This window comes from Poecilia formosa, unplaced genomic scaffold (assembly GCF_000485575.1).
Source record: "Poecilia formosa unplaced genomic scaffold, Poecilia_formosa-5.1.2 Scaffold133, whole genome shotgun sequence".
NCBI lineage: Eukaryota > Metazoa > Chordata > Actinopteri > Cyprinodontiformes > Poeciliidae > Poecilia > Poecilia formosa.
This window is the reverse complement of record NW_006800072.1, coordinates 513,932-532,247: the sequence shown is the minus strand read 5'-3', so window position 1 is coordinate 532,247 and position 18,316 is coordinate 513,932. Positions and strand designations below refer to the sequence as shown.

Here is an 18,316-nt window from a genome sequence, read left to right as displayed (position 1 = left end):
AGAGAAAACAACCTTACTGTTTCCATATGATGTAAGTGGTCTTATGTTTGAATTGTTGTGGAATGAAATCAGTTGATTTCTGGTTACAATTTTGAGTTCAAATTCTAACAAGAATTAAATTAAGAATTATGCCTGTTTGTTTTATGAATTGCCTGGAGATATTTGATTGTATAAAAAAACTTAATTTACACTAAATGTAAAATAATAATTAATATTTTTCACATCTAGAAATTCTGTTGTAATTTAAGCCATATACTATATTTACAAATTATGTAAAAACTGCGCAAAAGTCTCAGGATCTATCTCAAAAAAGCTAGAGAGTTGGAGAAACGTCTCTCACATGGTTATAGAAAAATCCAGAGACGTCTGGATAATGCACATCTCGCGAGAATTACCGGCGAGAGCGCGAGAAGGCTGTTAAACTACCTTGGTGCTAAGGGTTGCCAGTGCAGATCAGGGACACCGGTAACAGCGGTGTGAATTAAGAAGAGTACTATCTCTTTTTAACAGAGAGCAATACAACAACTCTACTAGGATTGTTGTACTCTTTAAGGTTTAAATAAGCATTAACCTTACTTTAAGTTCCGCTGCGACAACCTTACAGCCAAAAGACGGGCATATTGTAGAAGATGTCAGTGGTGGGATTTGACTTGGGTTTTCAGAGCTGCTATGTAGCTGTAGCCCGAGCTGGAGGAATTGAGACAGTTGCTAACGAATACAGCGACAGATGTACGCCGTAAGTATTAAACAGCAAATTTTATACGTTAAAATTCTGAAATAGTAACCTTGTTGGATGTCTTATCATTTTCTGTGTGTTGTCTTCACAATAAAGTCGGATTTTAAACCTATTTGCCGAACTTTCATACACGTCCGTGTGTGATCAATCAAACTTAATTTCAGTGTGTGTGTTACTGTAAGATATATTTGTTTGTGAGCTTGAGTCTTAACTGCAACCAAAAGGGTGTTTTGATTTTATATTCAACGTATATATATTAAAACATTTACCACCGGAGCTACAATTGTAAGCTAGACGGCTAAACACATCAGTTTTATTAACGGTACTGGCTGTTGGAAAACGTGTTTTAGTTGCCTGATGACCCCACGCAGGCGGTGCTTCCTTCTGTAGTTCTAATTGTCTTACATGCACTGAAGGCCTAAACTCCGGTGTGTCCCGTGTGACAAAACGTGCGTCTTGCGTGAAGGGTTTCGTTCGATGACGACATCAGTCGAGCTTTTGGTGGAATATTCTAGCAATTATGTCCTCCGAAAATGTAGTGATTAACTTTTCTTAAGTATTTTCTTAAGATATTTATTACTTGTAAACAAAAAACAACACTAAGATGTATTTGATGCAATTCAATGCATTTATTTGAAATAGGAGAAACGATATATAATATTGATTCATTAATGGTTCATAGTTGCATTAAAATTAAAATACATTATTACAGTTATAGTAAAGCTCTTGTTTTCTATTATTTGGGAATTTATATTGCATCTTGTTCAAAATATACATTTTGCTGATTTTGTCTTTATTAAGTAACACAAATATACAAATATGATATTAGTCGATTAATTAGTCTTGCCAAATATAGCCTTTAAAACACAGTACCTGAATAAGATTGCAGAGTCCTTCAGTTTTCCACTCCACAACTAAGTGATTCTTTTGGGCCTGTAAATAGTTCCAAATAAGCCACACCTGGTAAACATGGCAGTAGCACCCTCCTTTCATCCAGTTGAATGGCTATAATTAAAATGTATAATTAAAAAGAAACCTTAAATTGTATGATTGGTATGATTTAACATTCAAGTTTGAGACTGTTATGGTTTAAAACCTTGATAAACCATTAAGTGTCTTTGTGAAACACATGACACATGTGCTTAAAACCAAAAATGTTCTCTCTTTTGATAACATATTGATACACATGTTTATCCCAAAATCTATTTGTATACTATGTCATTTCTTAGTGCCACTTTTTAAAATTTGGCAGGCAGTACTAGATATCAAAAATGGCTGTCAATGTACCCTAAAAAGAAAGAAAGTAGGTTTAAGCTAAAGGAAAGTTTGGTGATTTTACACTATGAAAATGATTGTTGTAGTTGTGTTTGTGTGTGGGTTGAGCCTTGGCTCATGAGTTTCTGTGTAGGCATGTCAGGATATTGTGTAGTAACCTCTGGCAACTAACTTTACCTTTGTTTTACTTGTAGTTACAAACTGAATGTCTACTTAGATAAACTCCAATTGGTTGATTATAATAATCAAATTCATATTTTATTATTTTTCCCCCAGGTCATTTGTATCATTTGGTCCAAGAAATCGATCAATCGGAGCAGCTGCAAAAAGCCAGGTATATATAAATTTTTCCAAGTTATATACATTAGATTTTTAATTTTTCGCCTAAAAATACAAAGTTATATTTTAAAAAGTGAATGTTTTCAAACTTTTTTCTTTTCCTGCTCAATCATCATGTCCAGGTGGTGACCAACTGTAAGAACACAGTGCAAGGCTTCAAGCGTTTCCATGGCAGGGCGTTCTCAGACCCAATTGTTCAGGCAGCCAAGTCCAACCTGGTGTACGACTTGGCACAGATGCCTTCAGGAGCCACCGGTATAAAGGTGAGGTTAGCCCCTATTTTGTTGTTCTAATAGTGAGGGTTAAAGGTCAAGTGATGTTGGATTTTATTTGTGGTGTATGCCAATATTTAACAACCCAGAAAACTGATTTGTTTATTTCATTTTATTTTTTTCCTCTGGGATCTTTTTTTTGTAAAGTGTCCTTTTTTGTCATTGGTCAATGTTAGATTTATAAAAATGCAGGCATAACAATTGTTTGTAAGATATGTTTTACATATAGTCTGTTCCTATTATGAATTTATTCAAAGCATGATGGTTTTTTTGTAAAATAAACTGACATCTTATTGTTAGGTAAAATATTTGTTCTGATTCTGTTTTACTTAACAGTTTTAATAACTGTTGAATTATACAAGTTCCTTTGAGTTCATAAATTATAATGCCAGCTAGTCTAGCAGGACATCACTCTTAAAGAGTGCATGGCCCTATTTTTGTCTTAAAATCACATTTATATATATATATGTATATACGCACACCCTTTTCTGTTTAGAAAAGGGTAATTCATTGAAAATATCCTGTTTCAGGTGCTGTACATGGAGGAAGAGAGAGTATTCAGTGTGGAGCAGATAACCGGGATGCTGCTGACCAAGCTGAAGCAGACGGCTGAAAGTGCACTGAAGAAGCCAGTTGTTGACTGCGTCATCTCGGTATCAACATCTCTGAATTTTAGGAGATTTTAGGACTCTGTATTAGTCTTTTTTTATGATTTGTTAATGAGTTCTAATGTGACGTCGTTTTTTTTTTTAAATGTTCAGCATATTAAATTGCTTATTAAACCTGAACTCATCATTTATGGCTGTTGCTATCATGTCTCTTGCATTGACATGTGGTTTGGGTTCATTTATGCATGTGTACATATATATAAAAAGTGTCTGGTGTATAAGTGGGTTGTCACCTGTTCATGTGACATTTGTTTAGAGCGTTAGCCTCCTCACCAGATGTCTGTGCCTGAAAGCTGCATTTCCTTTCTTGCACACAGTCGGTAAAGAGTGGGAAGTGTGTGTTGAGCTCAGCATGAGAGAGCACAAATAGCAGCCATTATGTAATGTTATAGATCTAGCACAGAGGGGCTGCGACTTGTACCAAAGCTAAATTTATAGGTGACATCAGGCCCTGTTGATAGAGAACATGTTACTCGTGCTGTGGCCTGTCTCTAAATTTACCTTTTGAACCTTTCAACATTGGGACGTTTTGTTTTGGTGTCCCAACTTGCTAAAATAGTGACAATATCTAGAGAGCTTTTTGAGAAAAGTAGTCTCTATCTGAGCTGATCCCAGATGATACTGGGATCATCTTTCAATCCCAGTATCAAAAGATGAATAAAAGTGTTTTTTTGGTTTTTAATTTACAAACATCCATGCATCATTTTTCACATTTCTTTATGTGAATATTTTCTGTTCCTCATCTCAGGTACCAAGCTATTACACTGATGCAGAGAGGAGGTCGGTCATGGATGCAGCTCAGATTGCAGGCCTCAACTGTCTACGATTAATGAATGAGACCACAGCAGGTACACATGGCATCTGAAACAGTTTGACACTCCATTTTAGCTGCTTATACTGCAACATGAGACAATATCTGTGAAATTTGATGCAAGACCATTTTTTTCAGCAGGGGCAGAGTGTCAATCAAACTTATTTGACTTTTTCTGCTCAGAAAAATGTAGTTAAGAACCTCATAAAATCCCTGTGTTTTTTTTTTTCTGTATATTTATTCTATTTGTTTGTTCTGTTCCAGTGTCTCTGGCCTATGGAATCTATAAGCAGGATCTTCCAGCTCCAGAGGAGAAGCCCAGGATAGTGGTGTTTGTGGATCTGGGCCACTCTGGTTACCAGGTATCCGTTTGTGCCTTTAACAAAGGAAAGCTCAAGGTAAGTTATTAAGAACTTTTGAGTGGTTTTGTATAGATACTAATGTTAGTAGTTGTGCTAGCATGTGCTGCTGCTTCAGCTTTTGTACCACCAACTCAATAACTTCACACCTTGATAAGACAGACAAATTAAGTAGATTAGAAGAAGATAAACTCCTACTAGTTATTTTACTGTTGATTAATTTCGATATTTACCTTCTTTTTCTTTCTGTAAGATTCTGGCTGCAGCTTTTGATTCTGACCTCGGTGGGAAGGACTTTGACGACATCCTGGTGAACCACTTCTGCGAAGAGTTTGCAAAGAAATACAAACTGGACGTCAGGTCCAAACCTCGAGCTTTAGTGCGTCTTTACCAGGAGTGTGAGAAGCTGAAGAAGCTGATGAGTGCCAACTCCTCTGACTTACCTCTCAACATTGAATGCTTCATGAACGACATTGATGTTTCCAGCAAACTGAACAGGTGAGATTTATGTTTATGCATAATTAATAAAACCTGACCAAAGATTTGTCAATAAACTTTAATGTGTTTTATTTGATTTCTTTTTTTTTTTTTTTTTTTTTGCGATAATTTAACCCAGAAAAGGATTCACGGTTTTTAACATTTTCTGGGAATAAAAATCAGCAACATTTTTACGGCTTTTATATTCAGCTCCTATTAGACTGATAAACCTAAAAAATTGCTTTCAAAGGTCAGCTTATTGTTATTGTTCAGGTATTTTTTATGCCCTACAAATGAAATACAATGAAGTCTGCAAGTCTAACATTACAAAATATATTTTAAAGACTTGGATCAGTCTGCTGGTGCTGTGCCTTTTTTCCTTTTTTTTTATTAGAGTGTGTATGTTTGTGTTGCTAAGCTGTATCTATTAATAATTTATGACATGTTCACAGAGGTCTGTTTGAAGAAATGTGTGCTGGGCTGCTGGCCAAAGTTGAGGGTCCCCTGCACAGCGTCATGGAACAGACCAGTGAGTACATTTGACTTTAATAACTACTGGTCTATCCTCACCACCATGTGTAAACACATAAAGTCAGTATAAAGTAATAAAGTAATTTGAGGCAAAGGATTCTTCTAGTAATTTCCTCCTATCTATTAATATCTTATGGCTCCTGCCTCACCTGACTGAATCATGAACAGTTTACACAACGCGAAGCGCAACACTTGTGACTGTTTTAAATCCGACAGCATTTGATAGTGAAGTTGTGACTTTGTAACCCTAACAAGTAGGGATTAATTGATCGTCTCGCTCTGCTTCCAGAACTGAAAAAGGAAGACATCTACGCCGTGGAGATTGTGGGCGGAGCCACCAGAATTCCTGCTATCAAGGAGCGGATCTGCAAATTCTTCGGCAAAGAGCTGAACACCACCCTCAATGCAGATGAGGCGGTGGCCCGAGGCTGTGCTCTGCAGGTACGGCTCAAACATTTAAGTTCTCCACAGTTTAGTTAGTTTCACACACAGCACATTAACTGGCAGTTGGTTCTGGGGAATATAATGCTTTATTATTCTTTAAAAGCCAGAAATAAAAAGATTTGGTGTGAATAAAGTTTGCTATTTACAATGAGTATGTTATGCACTGAAGCCTACTTTAGTTGTAGAATACCTTCTCAATTGAAGGTTGAGGCTTTACTGATGAACATTCAGGTTTAGTAGGAACACATCCAGAGTTTTACTGTAAGAGCAGGAAATGTATCCACAGAAAAAACAGTATCAGCTCAAAGACCACACTCTTACAACCGTTAACATTCACATCTTAAAAATAATGTTTACAGCTTAAAATATGCCTGTGATCTAAAGACAACTCCAGATTTAGTATACAATAAAACATGCACAGATTTAGTTACTCAAGATTGAAAACATACATATTTACAAAATAAACATACCTGATGCCTCTATTGAGGGGGTTACTTGATAACAAGATACGTTGTATAAACAACTGTCTTGTATCTTTTGTTGTTAAGTTGCAGTTCGTTAACATACAAACTGGAAGTGGTCACTTCAAAATAAAAGCATTGTACATAAACCAGAAGTTAAGTGAAGGTGATGAGCCCAAAAGAAGAGGATACAAACAAATAAAGACCTGAATTCAGAGTTATTGACATTAATTAGTGACTATTGATTTCTTATTGTTTTTTTTCAGTGTGCCATTTTGTCGCCTGCTTTCAAAGTCAGAGAGTTCTCCATCACGGATGTTGTCCCATACTCCATTTCCCTAAAGTGGAATTCAGCTGCAGAGGACGGACTGAGGTAAGAATGCATTCATGGTCATAAGATAATACAGTGTCTGAGCTAAGCTTCTGCTAATAGTTAAGCTTAAGTTTGGATGAAAGTGAATACACTTCATCCAAAGTTTAATTGCTTAGCGAATACTTGCATCTCACTTGTATCTCTCTACTTTTTTTTTTCTAGTGACTGTGAGGTTTTCCCAAAGAACCATGCAGCTCCCTTCTCCAAAGTGCTGACTTTTTACCGGAAAGAGCCCTTCATGCTGGAAGCCTATTACAATAATATGAAGGAGCTAAACTACCCTAAAGCAACAATAGGTACTACAGGATGCACATTAGGCTAACTTTCATGCGATTTTTATTTTGAGTCTTTTTGTTATGTTTTTTACCATACTTGGGTATTGTGACATCATCCCTCCGTCTTTCAGGTGAGTTTCTGATCCAGAATGTGGTTCCCCGGGCATCAGGCGAGAGCTCCAAGGTGAAAGTGAAGGTGCGCGTCAACGTTCACGGTGTGTTCAGTGTCTCAAGCGCGGCTCTGGTAGAAGTCATAAAAGACGTGGAAGGAGAGGAGCCGATGGAGACGGACCAAGGGGTGAAGGAAGAGGAGGTATGTATCTGCTTTGGATGCAAGGAACAAAACGTAGCAGTCAGGCAGAGGTGAGTAAGGGAGAAAGAGAAGCTTCTTGCTTTTTTGACAAGAGATGGACAAAACTAAGGTTATAAATAAAACAATTTTGAGATGTTTTCTCAATTTTTACTAAAATGTGTTTGTATTCTTTCATTTCCACTTCAGTTCTTACTCCCTCTAAAAACTGTTGTGAATTAAAAAGAAAGGTGATTTAGAATATTTCTGTTTTGTATATTTGGAAAAGCAACCTTTCCTGACAAATCTTAAACTTGAAATGAAGCGAAAACCTGCATGAACTGGTCGAAATGAGTAAAGCTGAAACAAATTAATTTGTCGAGATGTTCTGAAAAAAACATCTACAAGGTGTTGTCTTAATACATTTTCTGTATATGCTTTCTTTTGCTACCATGCAATAGAGCAAAATGCAAGTGGACCATGAAGATCAGAAACCCCAGGCTGGAGACAACGAAGACAAGAAATCAGAGGCTGAAGAAATGGAGGTAACCTTGTGCTGGGCGATAGGACAGTATACATGCTGCTCTATTGTGTATGAAGGAGAAACGCACTTACACATTGGTCCTCTGTAAATGTAGCTGCTCCTGATGTCTTTGTAATTAATGCAAAATACAAAAGACAAGAAAAGATGGACAAATTCAAGTGTGTCAAATCCTTTTATATAAAGGAAAATTATCTCTTTGCCAATATATCAACAATAAACTAAAAACACGCTTGTACAGTACTAAAACAAATGTCCTACGTTGCTACAGTATATGAATCACATCAGTTCTAGTTTTTAAAAAATATAGAAACTCGTAGTAAACAAAATAAATGATCTGATCCTAAATGTCAGGTCATTTCAGATCCTAAATTCAAGGCATTTCTAAATAATCTGCATCAGAACCTCTGACTAAACTAAACTCTCGATCCCTGTTGCTGGGGTAAAGTCTGTGATTTTATGTCCGCTGCAGCACCAGTGTTCATGATCAACGTTTGCTAAATGTAATTACAGCTTATGCTGTTATTATTATTATTTTTATTTTGTTGCTTAAATGAATCTTGGTCGCAGTCTAAGTGTTTTTATCCTTTATGATAACATGTAAAGTAAAAGAGAACCTATATTGGCTGCTTCAGTTCTGTCTGTCAGTGATGGGCTCAGATAAACCTCGACTCCACATGAAAATATTGCTAGGCGGGAGTTAATAGCTGTATGAATTAAGTCACACACACATTTATTGTAAATAGAATATTACAGTGTTCAAAATGACACTGGTACGCAAATCAAGTGGGAACACGATCACAATATTACAAGAAGCTAATGAAATATCCTATTGTTTTCATGTCATCACACTTCCAGAGCCTAATCCTAAATGACACAAAATCTAAACCTCTTTGTTTGTTTGAAACTTTCCATCCATATCGCCCAGCACTAGGTACCTAGTGGAGGAGCAGGCTCAGCTTTATTTATTTATTCTTTTCTAATTTTCTAGCTACAATTTTGTACTTGATGGTTAGCATGGGGTTTATGGAAATGCTTAAAAAATTAAAGCTGCATATTTAGGACTTACAATATTGAAATGTGTTCCCTTTGCCACTTTACTTTTAATACTTTTATTGTTTCTTTACAGTTAAAATGTTCAAGTATCACATTGTTTCATAAAATGACAGCAGATCCATTTGTTCTGGAAACCGTTAACTCAAATTGTATGACTCAAGTTGTTCCTCGCAAAGATATGTTTTTTACGTTTGGTTAGTTTTATAAGCTCTAAAATAATGGTGAATTGATAACAAGTTTCTAATTTCTACATAAAATTGATGCATTCACTTGGAAAAGAACAAAAATCAGGTTAAAACAACAAAAATTTGACGTTCTGAAGGTTTGTGGATCATTTAAACTACAGGTTACACTTTGACCTTTTACTAAGCGATGTGGAAAGTTTGCTGAAACAAGCTTTTAAGTTTCCACATAACATTTATAATGATGAGGTTACTCACTTCAGTTTTTATGTGATTGTTTAAACATTACAAATTAGATTTTCTAAATATATTTAACAGTTTTTATTTTTCCAGACATCACCAGAGGATGTCAAGGAAGAGAAGAAGAACGATCAGCCTCCTCAAGCCAAGAAAGCCAAAGTAAAAACAAAGACTGTGGATCTGCCCATAGAGGGCAAACTGCAGTGGCAGCTTCCTGTTGAAGAACTTAATACATTTGTGGAGAATGAGGTAATGTCCTAAAAAATTCACCAGGAATGTTTGGCATGCACACACAAAAAAGGAGTCTCAGATGTGTTTTCTGTATTGATTAAGATTTAAAACCCATGATCACATGATGGCTATGAGTTACATAGCCATCAACTGCCATAGTAAACGGTTAAGCACCAGCTGATGTGGTGCTTAACCGTTTACTGTTGTTTTTAAGTAAAGTGATCTGACCTTTGCTGTGCCTCATGTAGGGGAAGATGATCATGCAGGACAAGCTTGAGAAGGAGAGAAATGATGCAAAAAACAACGTTGAAGAATACGTGTATGAAATGAGGGACAAACTCAATGGCTCACTGGAGAAGTTTGTGAATGAGGCTGTAAGTACAAACGAGATTCATCATTGGACTCAATTAGCCTCAGCTGTATGTTTATTTTTGACATTTGGGTATAAATGTAATATTTTGTTTTACGCTTATGTTTTTCTGGTTTGTTTTGTTTTGAAATTTTAGGATCGTAATGCGTTCTCATTAAAACTGGAGGACACGGAAACTTGGTTGTATGAAGATGGAGAGGACCAACAGAAACAAGTTTACATTGACAAACTAGCGGAACTGAAGGTGAGTCCTTTGAAAATCTTTAAAAAATCAAATTTTAAAAGGTACTGAATGGGTTAATCACATACAGAATGAAGCCTATTCTCTGGGTAATGGGTACTAGTCACTGAAACAAACACTTTTCCTTATTAGCTTGTTTAGATGAAACACTGTTTGTCTGACATTCTGCAGTTTATGCTAACAATAAAACTTTCTTTGCTACCAGAATTAATTGTGGATGTACTTCTGAATGTTTAATGCTTGTTTTCATTAAAGTTATGAGAAATGAAGTAGATTCTACATTACGCCATATAAATCAGACCTGTTCATAAAATATGTTGATATGACACTTGGAGCAATTTTGCATCATATAAATAAACTACATTAAATTACATAAAATGATTGCATTGGATGGCAAAGTGTACAAAATTTTCCACCTGCCTGTTTGACTTCACCTGTGGTCAGGATGAAATGTCTTGTAGCAGGTGACCCATCATACCTGAAGAAGTTGAAAGAATCAAAACTTAGAAAAGTCCAAAATTGAATTGGAGAGTGGGAATATTTTTTGATCTGCCTTTTTTTTCTGCAGAAAATCGGTCAGCCCATTCACGATAAATACCTGGAAGCTGAAGAGAGACCAAAAGCATTTGAGGAGCTTGGCAGACAGATACAGATGTACATGAAGATTGTTGAATCTTACAAGGCAAAGGTAATAATATCTGTACTTTAAAAATAGAATTGCTATTAACAAATGTAATAAACAAATGTATCTGGAAGTTTTGTTGAAATAGTGTAAACAGCTGTTTAGCGTTTCTGTATTTTACAGGATGAGCAGTATGATCACCTGGATGAGCTGGAGGTGACTCGGGTGGATCAGCAGGTCAATGAGGCCATGGCCTGGATGAATACCAAAATGAACCAGCAGAACAGCCAGAACCTCACAGTGGACCCAGTGGTGAAAGTAGGAGAAATCAAGGCCAAGACAAAGGTACTTGGAGACAGCTACACAAATCCTTTTCGACATATTTTCATAGAAAACTAGCCTTAAGATCCACTGGCTTACTTTGATCTTTTCATCCCCTAGGAGCTTTATGCATCCTGCAATCCAGTGGTAACTAAACCCAAGCCCAAGGTGGAGCCTCCTAAGGAGGAGAAAACAGAGAACGGTCCAGTCAATGGACAGGCTGAACCAGAAAGCCAGCCTGGAAACCCAGATAAAACAAAACCAACACAGCAAGAAACGGCAGAAAACAAGCTCCCTGAAATGGACATTGACTAAACTTTTGCTGCTGCCAACTTTTGAGTTTCCCATCCGTTTGTACCACTTCTCACCTTGTTCAGCCCTTTTCTTCTGAGTTGATTCTTAATGACATGGTAGCCTCTTTTGGAGACGCAGACAACATCGTCCTTTATCAGTGCTATTCATCAGACTGCCTTCACGGCATGTGCTTTCTTATATTCTTTGAATACAGAAATATTGCATAATAATAATAATAATATTGAAATGACTTCCTGAGGGCAGGGAAGTTGTGAGTGTGGGTTGCTAGCTTAGTTCGTGCTGCTTTGATGATTGTTTAGCTTTTCCTCAAGATCTTTAAGCTAAGAATGTCAGCAAAGTTGAAATTGTAAAATATTGTTTAAATAAGGTATCAAATGCGTTGGTGAAGGGGGCGTCAATAGTTTAAAGTTGTAAGTGTCATTTTGTGGGGCGGGGTTTTGTTTTGTTTTGGGGTTTTTTCACCACAAACACTTGTAACTCCTTGGTTATGATGTATTTAGTTCAAAGAAGTTTTCTTCTCTTGTATGTTGGATTTAGATACTAAGAGTTACTGTCATGCAGTATTTCACTGTTCTGCTTTTCTCATTCAAAAGCAAATGATCTGTTTGTTCTCTGGTAGCCTTGTTGTTTTATTTTATTTTCTACTCGACAGTGAGATTGCTGGTGCAACAAATCTCCTTTTTGGGTGCTGCTGTTGTTGCCACATCACTGAAAAATGCAAAAATAAACCTTAGAACAAAAACTGAGCTGAGATATAACCATTACTGTTCAAGAATACTCTTTTAAATTAAGCCCCTTTCCAGTCCTGCACAAGAAGATGGGATGAAATATCGCTAACAATTTGTCCTGTCTTGTCTCGTAGCTAGTCTGCAGGTAAACATGATAATGTACTAGAAAAGTACAACATAATGCTAGACACTGCAATGGCAGGGATTTAAGATTATAAACAAAATGCTAAAACTGTAACTTATTAAAAAAAAATAATTTTTACATTTCATTCTTGGGAATCCATTTATCTGCTGTGATTGGTGGCCATATTAACTAACCTGAGTATTCATGACATGCTCTGGTGACTGGGAGAGGCTGTAGAGTAGTAGAGAACAAGCTGGAGGCTGTGGGCAGCGCTTACATGATCATAACTGACAGCACTAAGACCTGCCTCCTGGCTGTGATTGGTTGTTTCTGACTGAACTGTTTATTTCTGTCATTAGCAGAGGAGCTTGGTCTTTTCACAGATTTTCCGTCTCATGCCATGTTGTCACAACATAGTGTCAGTTGTAACAAATGTCAACTGTCTAACTTAACCAGGAAACAAGGAGGAACAAAATTACAAATGGCAATAAACTCGCAATGAAAAACAATCTAAAATATAAAGAAATTAAAAGCTATACACAATGTATAAAAAATATATATTTTTAAGAAACCGTGCACCCAATAAAAAAAGGAAGTATATCTGAATATTTGTGTATTGGAAAAGCTTTATGGTTGATCGTAGGTCATAACAGTTTATCAAAATTATAAATGCACAAAGTAAATTTAAGTAGATATATTTTTCACTAAGTTAAATTTATTATATTATGATGATCCTCCCCTAAGAGGTACATACATTATGAAGAAAGGGAGCAGGGTGAAATCGTTCTTCGCCGCTCATCATCCTGGCCGCTCAGCCGGATTGCTTGCCGGCGGACTGATAAGGAACAGGTCCAGCCATTATTGCTCTAACAGAGAGCTCCATACTCCTGGAGGTGGCGCTGTAAGAACCTACAGTGACTCGTCATGACGAGAACTAGTCAAAGGGGACAGAAGTCACTTGCACTTGGGACATATAAGGTAGTTAACGTCTTCATTTTAATTGCAGTTTACAGTGAAATAATTTGTAATATTTTTGATCTGCATAACAGTGGTTATGACACAGGGCCTAGCTTTGCTACTTAGCTGCAGTAACAAAGCCGCAGTTAACTAACAGAGCTTGCTAGCCTCATGCAGTGACTATCTCAAGTTTGTTAGCTAAGTCGGAAACTAATCGACAGTTTGAATAATGTCACCAGAGTTCAACCTTCTAAAACACTTTGTGTTTGCCGGTGTTGCATTATTAGCATACATATTAAGGGGTTGTAAATGCGTCCTCCAACTTTTGTATAACAACGTAGCTTTGCTAAAGCTAAGTTACATAAAAAGTCGGGTTTCCTGTAGTAATTTATAATTTTTTTTATATTGTTCACTTTCTTTTTGGTTTGCAGTTTAAGACACAATGTTTAACCGTTTAAGCCAGTTGGTAAATTAACAGTTTATTGTCAGATTCATGATATGATTAGGTGCAGTTCACTTTAACAGTGTTTGTTATCACAGGCGCTGCTACGGCCACTACATCTCGTATTGATCGTGTACTGTTGTTGTTGTAGGTATGTAAATGTCTGAGGATAAGGAAGCCCAGGAGAATGAACTGCTTGCTTTAGCAAGTATCTATGATGAAGAGGAGTTCCGTCGCGCAGAGTCTGCTCAGGGCGGAGAGATACAACTATGTCTGGAGCTCCCTCCTGATTTCAAGCTGCTGGTGAAAGGTACATCCATCAGTAAAGGTGTGGGTGTGCAGTTTATTCATATCACAACAAGAAATGCTAATTACCCCCCTTCTCTGTTGCAGGAGAGAAGACAGCTGAATATAATGTCTGCTTTTTACCTCCCTTGGTGCTCAATTTCGAGCTTCCTGCAGACTATCCTTCTACATCTCCACCGGTTTTTTCACTCAGCTCCAAATGGATGACCAAAGCTCAGGTAGGACTCATCATGCCAACTGTTATAGTTCTTTATATGACAAAAACAAGTTATTTCTGGGTATTTTGGCTTCCTCCCATATTCCAGAAAAATGACTGGTGGTTTTATTCAAATCTACAAATGCAGGTTATGGTGCATAATATTTGATATTTCATCATTTCAGCTGAGTTCTCTGTGTCAGCGCTTGGATGAGTTGTGGGAAGAAAACCAGGGTTTTGAGGTCCTTTTCATGTGGATCCAGTTCCTGAAAGAGGAGACTCTGAGCTTTCTGAGCATCCAGTCTCCTCTTGAACTCAACAGGAGCAGCAGTAAGGGCGGCGGGGAACGGAGGAAAACAGACCCTGAAGCAAAAGGTATTTATGTTTTCCTGTGTTGTTAGATTCTCCCTGGAGTCTGCATGTCTGCAATATAACTTTGGGTAAAAATGATAAAGAACTAAATAATTTTAACAGCAACCTGAGGCTCCCAGTTTGGGTCAGATGGTTGAAGCTCGGACACAGTCAGTTTTCCAACAGTAAACTCATATCAAACTGGTTTGGGGTAGATAAATCTTTGATTTACTGGTGACTTGGCTTTATATCAGATGTTAACATGTTTTTATCTTCCACAAATCAGAAAATTCTTGCTCAGCCATCTGTACTTTTATGCTAAAGATTAAAAAAAATTAATGGCATTTGGAAAAACATATTTTTTTCTCTGTCCAGTTGGGACACAGTGCATGAGCCAGTCTGAAAAACCAGAGGAGAAGAAAGCAGACGTGAAGAAAGAGAACTCTGGCCAGCACTTTTCACCGTCCTCTCAGTCGGACCCGCGCGCCGTGGTTCTGATGGACCCCCACTCGGACCCCCTACCTCAGCTCCTGGACTTTGACGAGGCGCAGCGGCAGAGGGCTTTCGACGGAAAGGTGTTCTGCTGCGGCATCTGTTTTTCAGACAAGCTGGGTGCCAGCTGTCTCTGCTTCAAGGGGTGCCAACATGTTTACTGTAAGGTGTGCATGACGGAGTACTTTCAGATTCAAATACGGGACGGCAACGTCCAGTGCCTTAACTGCCCTGAACCCGAATGTACCTCATTAGCCACTCCGTCACAGGTAAGAGCGGCAGATTAACTGTGAGTTTTCTCTACATTTTCAGTTCACATCAGCAGTTCTCTCACATTGTGGCTTTTTCATTCAGGTGAAACAACTTGTGGATGAGGAGTCGTTTGCTCGATATGACCGTTTGCTCCTTCAGTCAAGCTTGGACCTCATGGCTGACGTCGTCTACTGTCCCCGTCACTCCTGCGGGACGGCTGTTATGGTGGAGCCAGATACGACCATGGGCATTTGCTCGGCTTGTCAGTACGCTTTCTGCACGCTGTGCAAGCTGGGATATCATGGCGTCTCTCATTGTAAAATAACGGCAGGTAACCGCACAGTTAACTCCTTTTGAAAATAGTTTGCAGGAGTGAAACTTTATTAGAAAAGAAAAACTAGCATATTACAAATAAGAGGCAAGTGGAGACAAGCAATTGGGTTGGAGCTGTGGAAAGACTGAAATGAGTTGCATTGAAAAGATATGCCAGAGTTTAAATAATGCAAATAAACCCCCACTGGAAATCAGAAAATGTATTTTCTAACTGTCTCAACTTCTGCTTTGTTCCTCAGATGATCTGCGTAGTCTGAGAGATGAGTACCTGTCAGCCACGCCTGAGGGCCAGAAGTTCATGGAGCAACGCTTCGGGAAGAGGGTGGTCCAGAAAGCGGTGGAGGAATCCTTCAGCAGAGACTGGCTCAAGGAGAACTGCAAATGCTGCCCCCGCTGTGGAACCAATATACAGGTGGCCTTTACCTCCCCCTGGTGGTCACAATGCTTTAAGACATCAGAACCTTTAAAAATGGTTCCATCCAAGTTATGTCTTTTCACATAATGTTGTGGCACTTTGTGTCTTTCAGAAAGTGGATGGCTGTAACAAGATGACGTGCACGTCATGTAAGCAGTACTTCTGCTGGCTGTGCCTCGGTGCCCTCAGCAAAGTCAACCCATACAGCCACTTTAACAACCCACACTCACCCTGCTTTAACCAGTAAGACGCTCTTGTCAGGTTTATCCACATTTATAGGCACTTTCAGTATGGATGGGCAAAAAGGTTCTAATAAATGCTGTTTTTGTCATAATAGCTTGTTCTCTACCGAGGTTCTTAGAGTATTTTAAAGAAAAAACACCCACATCATCATAATTGGTTTTTAATCCTTAACATTGAGCAAAAAGTACATTTTCACGTATTCATCTTGTTTTCTGAGGAATAACTCAATTTTAGTGTAATTATGCTGCAGCCCTTTTTTTTAAAACATTTCCTTAAATCCTATGCGATGTTTGAAAACAAGACAAACTTAAATTGTTCTAAAATGTTTAAAGGAAATAAAAAAAAACTAAATTTAAGCCTTACATATACCAGTATATACTACTTTTATACACTAGGTTCTATAGTTCATTTAATTCTATTTTATATTTATATTCCTCAATTTACAACTTTAAAAAAAAAATCTAGCCTCTTTTTAAATACTAAATCAGTTTCTCAAGCAGAATTTTAGAACATTGCATTGCAATTTAGAAAATTGCAATGCAATATTATCCATGTCCAGTTCTTGTGAAAATGAAGTTCAACCATGTCTGACCAGAGGAGCTGCCTAAAACCTGTCATAAATAAGCCTTATGAAGCTCACTGTACCACAAGAAAACTTTAAAGCTCTAGACTTGCATATGAGGAAGTCTAGAGTGTGTCGAGATCGATGGTCAGTGTGTTTGCAGTAGTTAAGCTGTCTGACTGTTTTGCCCTGCAGACTCTTCCATGGTGTCGATGTGGATGATGATGAATTCTGGAGCGATGAGGAGGACTGACGCCAGCGCCACCTCTCCGCTATACATCTAAATGCACTTTATCCTTCATCACATGGCCATGGATTCATCTACGCTGGAACTGAAACGCCACCACAGCCACATACTTTCAACACAGTGTTTTGAACATTGTCATGCCATAGAGAGGACAGGAAGACAATCAGCTATGTAAAGTGTTTATAGTCACAGTCATTGTATTTAAATTATACAGGTCTCATAATATAAATTAAATAAACAACATAGGTCTCCTGAACAGATGGCAAACAACTGCAGGGATTTTAGAAAAGTTTAGCATCTTTTCTGTTTGCCTTTACCTTTCACTAATAAGCTACATTGGTTAGTGGTTGGTTAATGGTCTAACAAGGATTCTGATTATGAAACTATTATAAACATTAAATCTGAAGTCAGTGAAAGGTTTTCAAAGTAAGGGATAATTTGTACTGTCATATAGACAATTAATCAAATAGACTATGTCCTGTCTTGTCTCGTAGCAAATCGTTTCTTTATGTCATAGGCCTTATAGCAACCAGCTAAATATGGAGAATATACTGAATGTTTTAATTAAAAATTTGAAGAAGCCTAGCTTTATAGCATGTCTCCACATGTCAAAAGCAAAACACAGCAACTTTCTTTTCAAATTCAACATCGATTTTAATAATATTTATGTCATATGAGCTATGTGTCCAAAACAAAATTTCTCTCTCTATAATGACAAAGTCAAAGCACAATAAAATCATGAACAGTTTGAGTGTGTAGCAAAGTGCAGTGCATTGGCTTCTTCAGTTTACAGCTTGAGCTATGACTATAGTGGGCATGAAAAAAAACAGGAGTTTGTGGTTGGCTACATTAGATTTACTATGTTTTTTTTTATTTAATAATGCCAAATAATTATAGAGGAAAAAGAGGCAAACACTTAGAAAGACATACCAAATGTTTACTTTACATTTCTGTCATAAAGGAAGCCAACACAACAGTTTTAGCATCTTGTGTGATGGTTTGAAGCTGGTTCAGGTTAGAAGAAACAAATCTGGGTGCTTAGCCTTAAAAAGCATATGATGGAATTTTGTCCCAAGTTCACATCAACACTGTTCATTTCTCTTGTTAGAACACAGAATGACGTTCAATGCACTAAAAAATAATAAATATTCCAGTAAACAGTTTGTGACCTTTTTCCTTTTCTGCGTAACACCGTTACTCTTCTTATTGTGTGAATGCTCTGAAAGCATTGCAACAATC

General features: G+C 37.4%; 2 protein-coding genes across 2 annotated transcripts; both read left to right on the top strand.

Annotated features, from left to right (window-relative positions):
• Window positions 1-629: 629 nt before the first annotated feature.
• Window positions 630-12,175, top strand: hspa4a (heat shock protein 4a). Its single transcript, XM_007562028.2, has 19 exons — window positions 630-736; window positions 2,288-2,345; window positions 2,473-2,613; window positions 3,153-3,275; window positions 4,039-4,138; window positions 4,366-4,499; window positions 4,714-4,958; window positions 5,390-5,466; window positions 5,758-5,909; window positions 6,640-6,746; window positions 6,909-7,042; window positions 7,153-7,334; window positions 7,772-7,855; window positions 9,423-9,578; window positions 9,809-9,934; window positions 10,067-10,174; window positions 10,740-10,859; window positions 10,977-11,138; window positions 11,235-12,175. The coding sequence occupies exons 1-19, from the start codon at window positions 630-632 to the stop codon at window positions 11,427-11,429; spliced, it is 2,511 nt and encodes an 836-aa protein (XP_007562090.1). The 3' UTR covers window positions 11,430-12,175.
• Window positions 12,176-13,154: 979 nt separating this feature from the next.
• On the top strand, window positions 13,155-18,236 carry rnf14 (ring finger protein 14). The gene is made up of 9 exons (XM_007562027.2): window positions 13,155-13,259; window positions 13,832-13,990; window positions 14,074-14,204; window positions 14,368-14,557; window positions 14,909-15,294; window positions 15,380-15,608; window positions 15,850-16,022; window positions 16,138-16,268; window positions 17,026-18,236. Exons 2-9 carry the CDS (start codon window positions 13,840-13,842, stop codon window positions 17,081-17,083), a joined length of 1,449 nt encoding a protein of 482 aa, XP_007562089.1. The 5' UTR covers window positions 13,155-13,259; window positions 13,832-13,839; the 3' UTR covers window positions 17,084-18,236.
• The last annotated feature ends 80 nt before the right edge of the window (window positions 18,237-18,316 follow it).

Excerpts from the sequence above, each read along its gene's own strand:
- hspa4a (XM_007562028.2), top strand. The coding sequence starts at position 630 with ATGTCAGTGGTGGGATTTGACTTGGGTTTTCAGAGCTGCTATGTAGCT. Across the intron at positions 3,276-4,038 it reads TTGTTGACTGCGTCATCTCG|GTACCAAGCTATTACACTGA; the intron begins GTATCAACATCT and ends TCCTCATCTCAG. Across the intron at positions 5,910-6,639 it reads CCCGAGGCTGTGCTCTGCAG|TGTGCCATTTTGTCGCCTGC; the intron begins GTACGGCTCAAA and ends GTTTTTTTTCAG.
- rnf14 (XM_007562027.2), top strand. The coding sequence starts at position 13,840 with ATGTCTGAGGATAAGGAAGCCCAGGAGAATGAACTGCTTGCTTTAGCA. Across the intron at positions 13,991-14,073 it reads TTTCAAGCTGCTGGTGAAAG|GAGAGAAGACAGCTGAATAT; the intron begins GTACATCCATCA and ends TCTCTGTTGCAG. Across the intron at positions 16,269-17,025 it reads CACTCACCCTGCTTTAACCA|ACTCTTCCATGGTGTCGATG; the intron begins GTAAGACGCTCT and ends TTTGCCCTGCAG.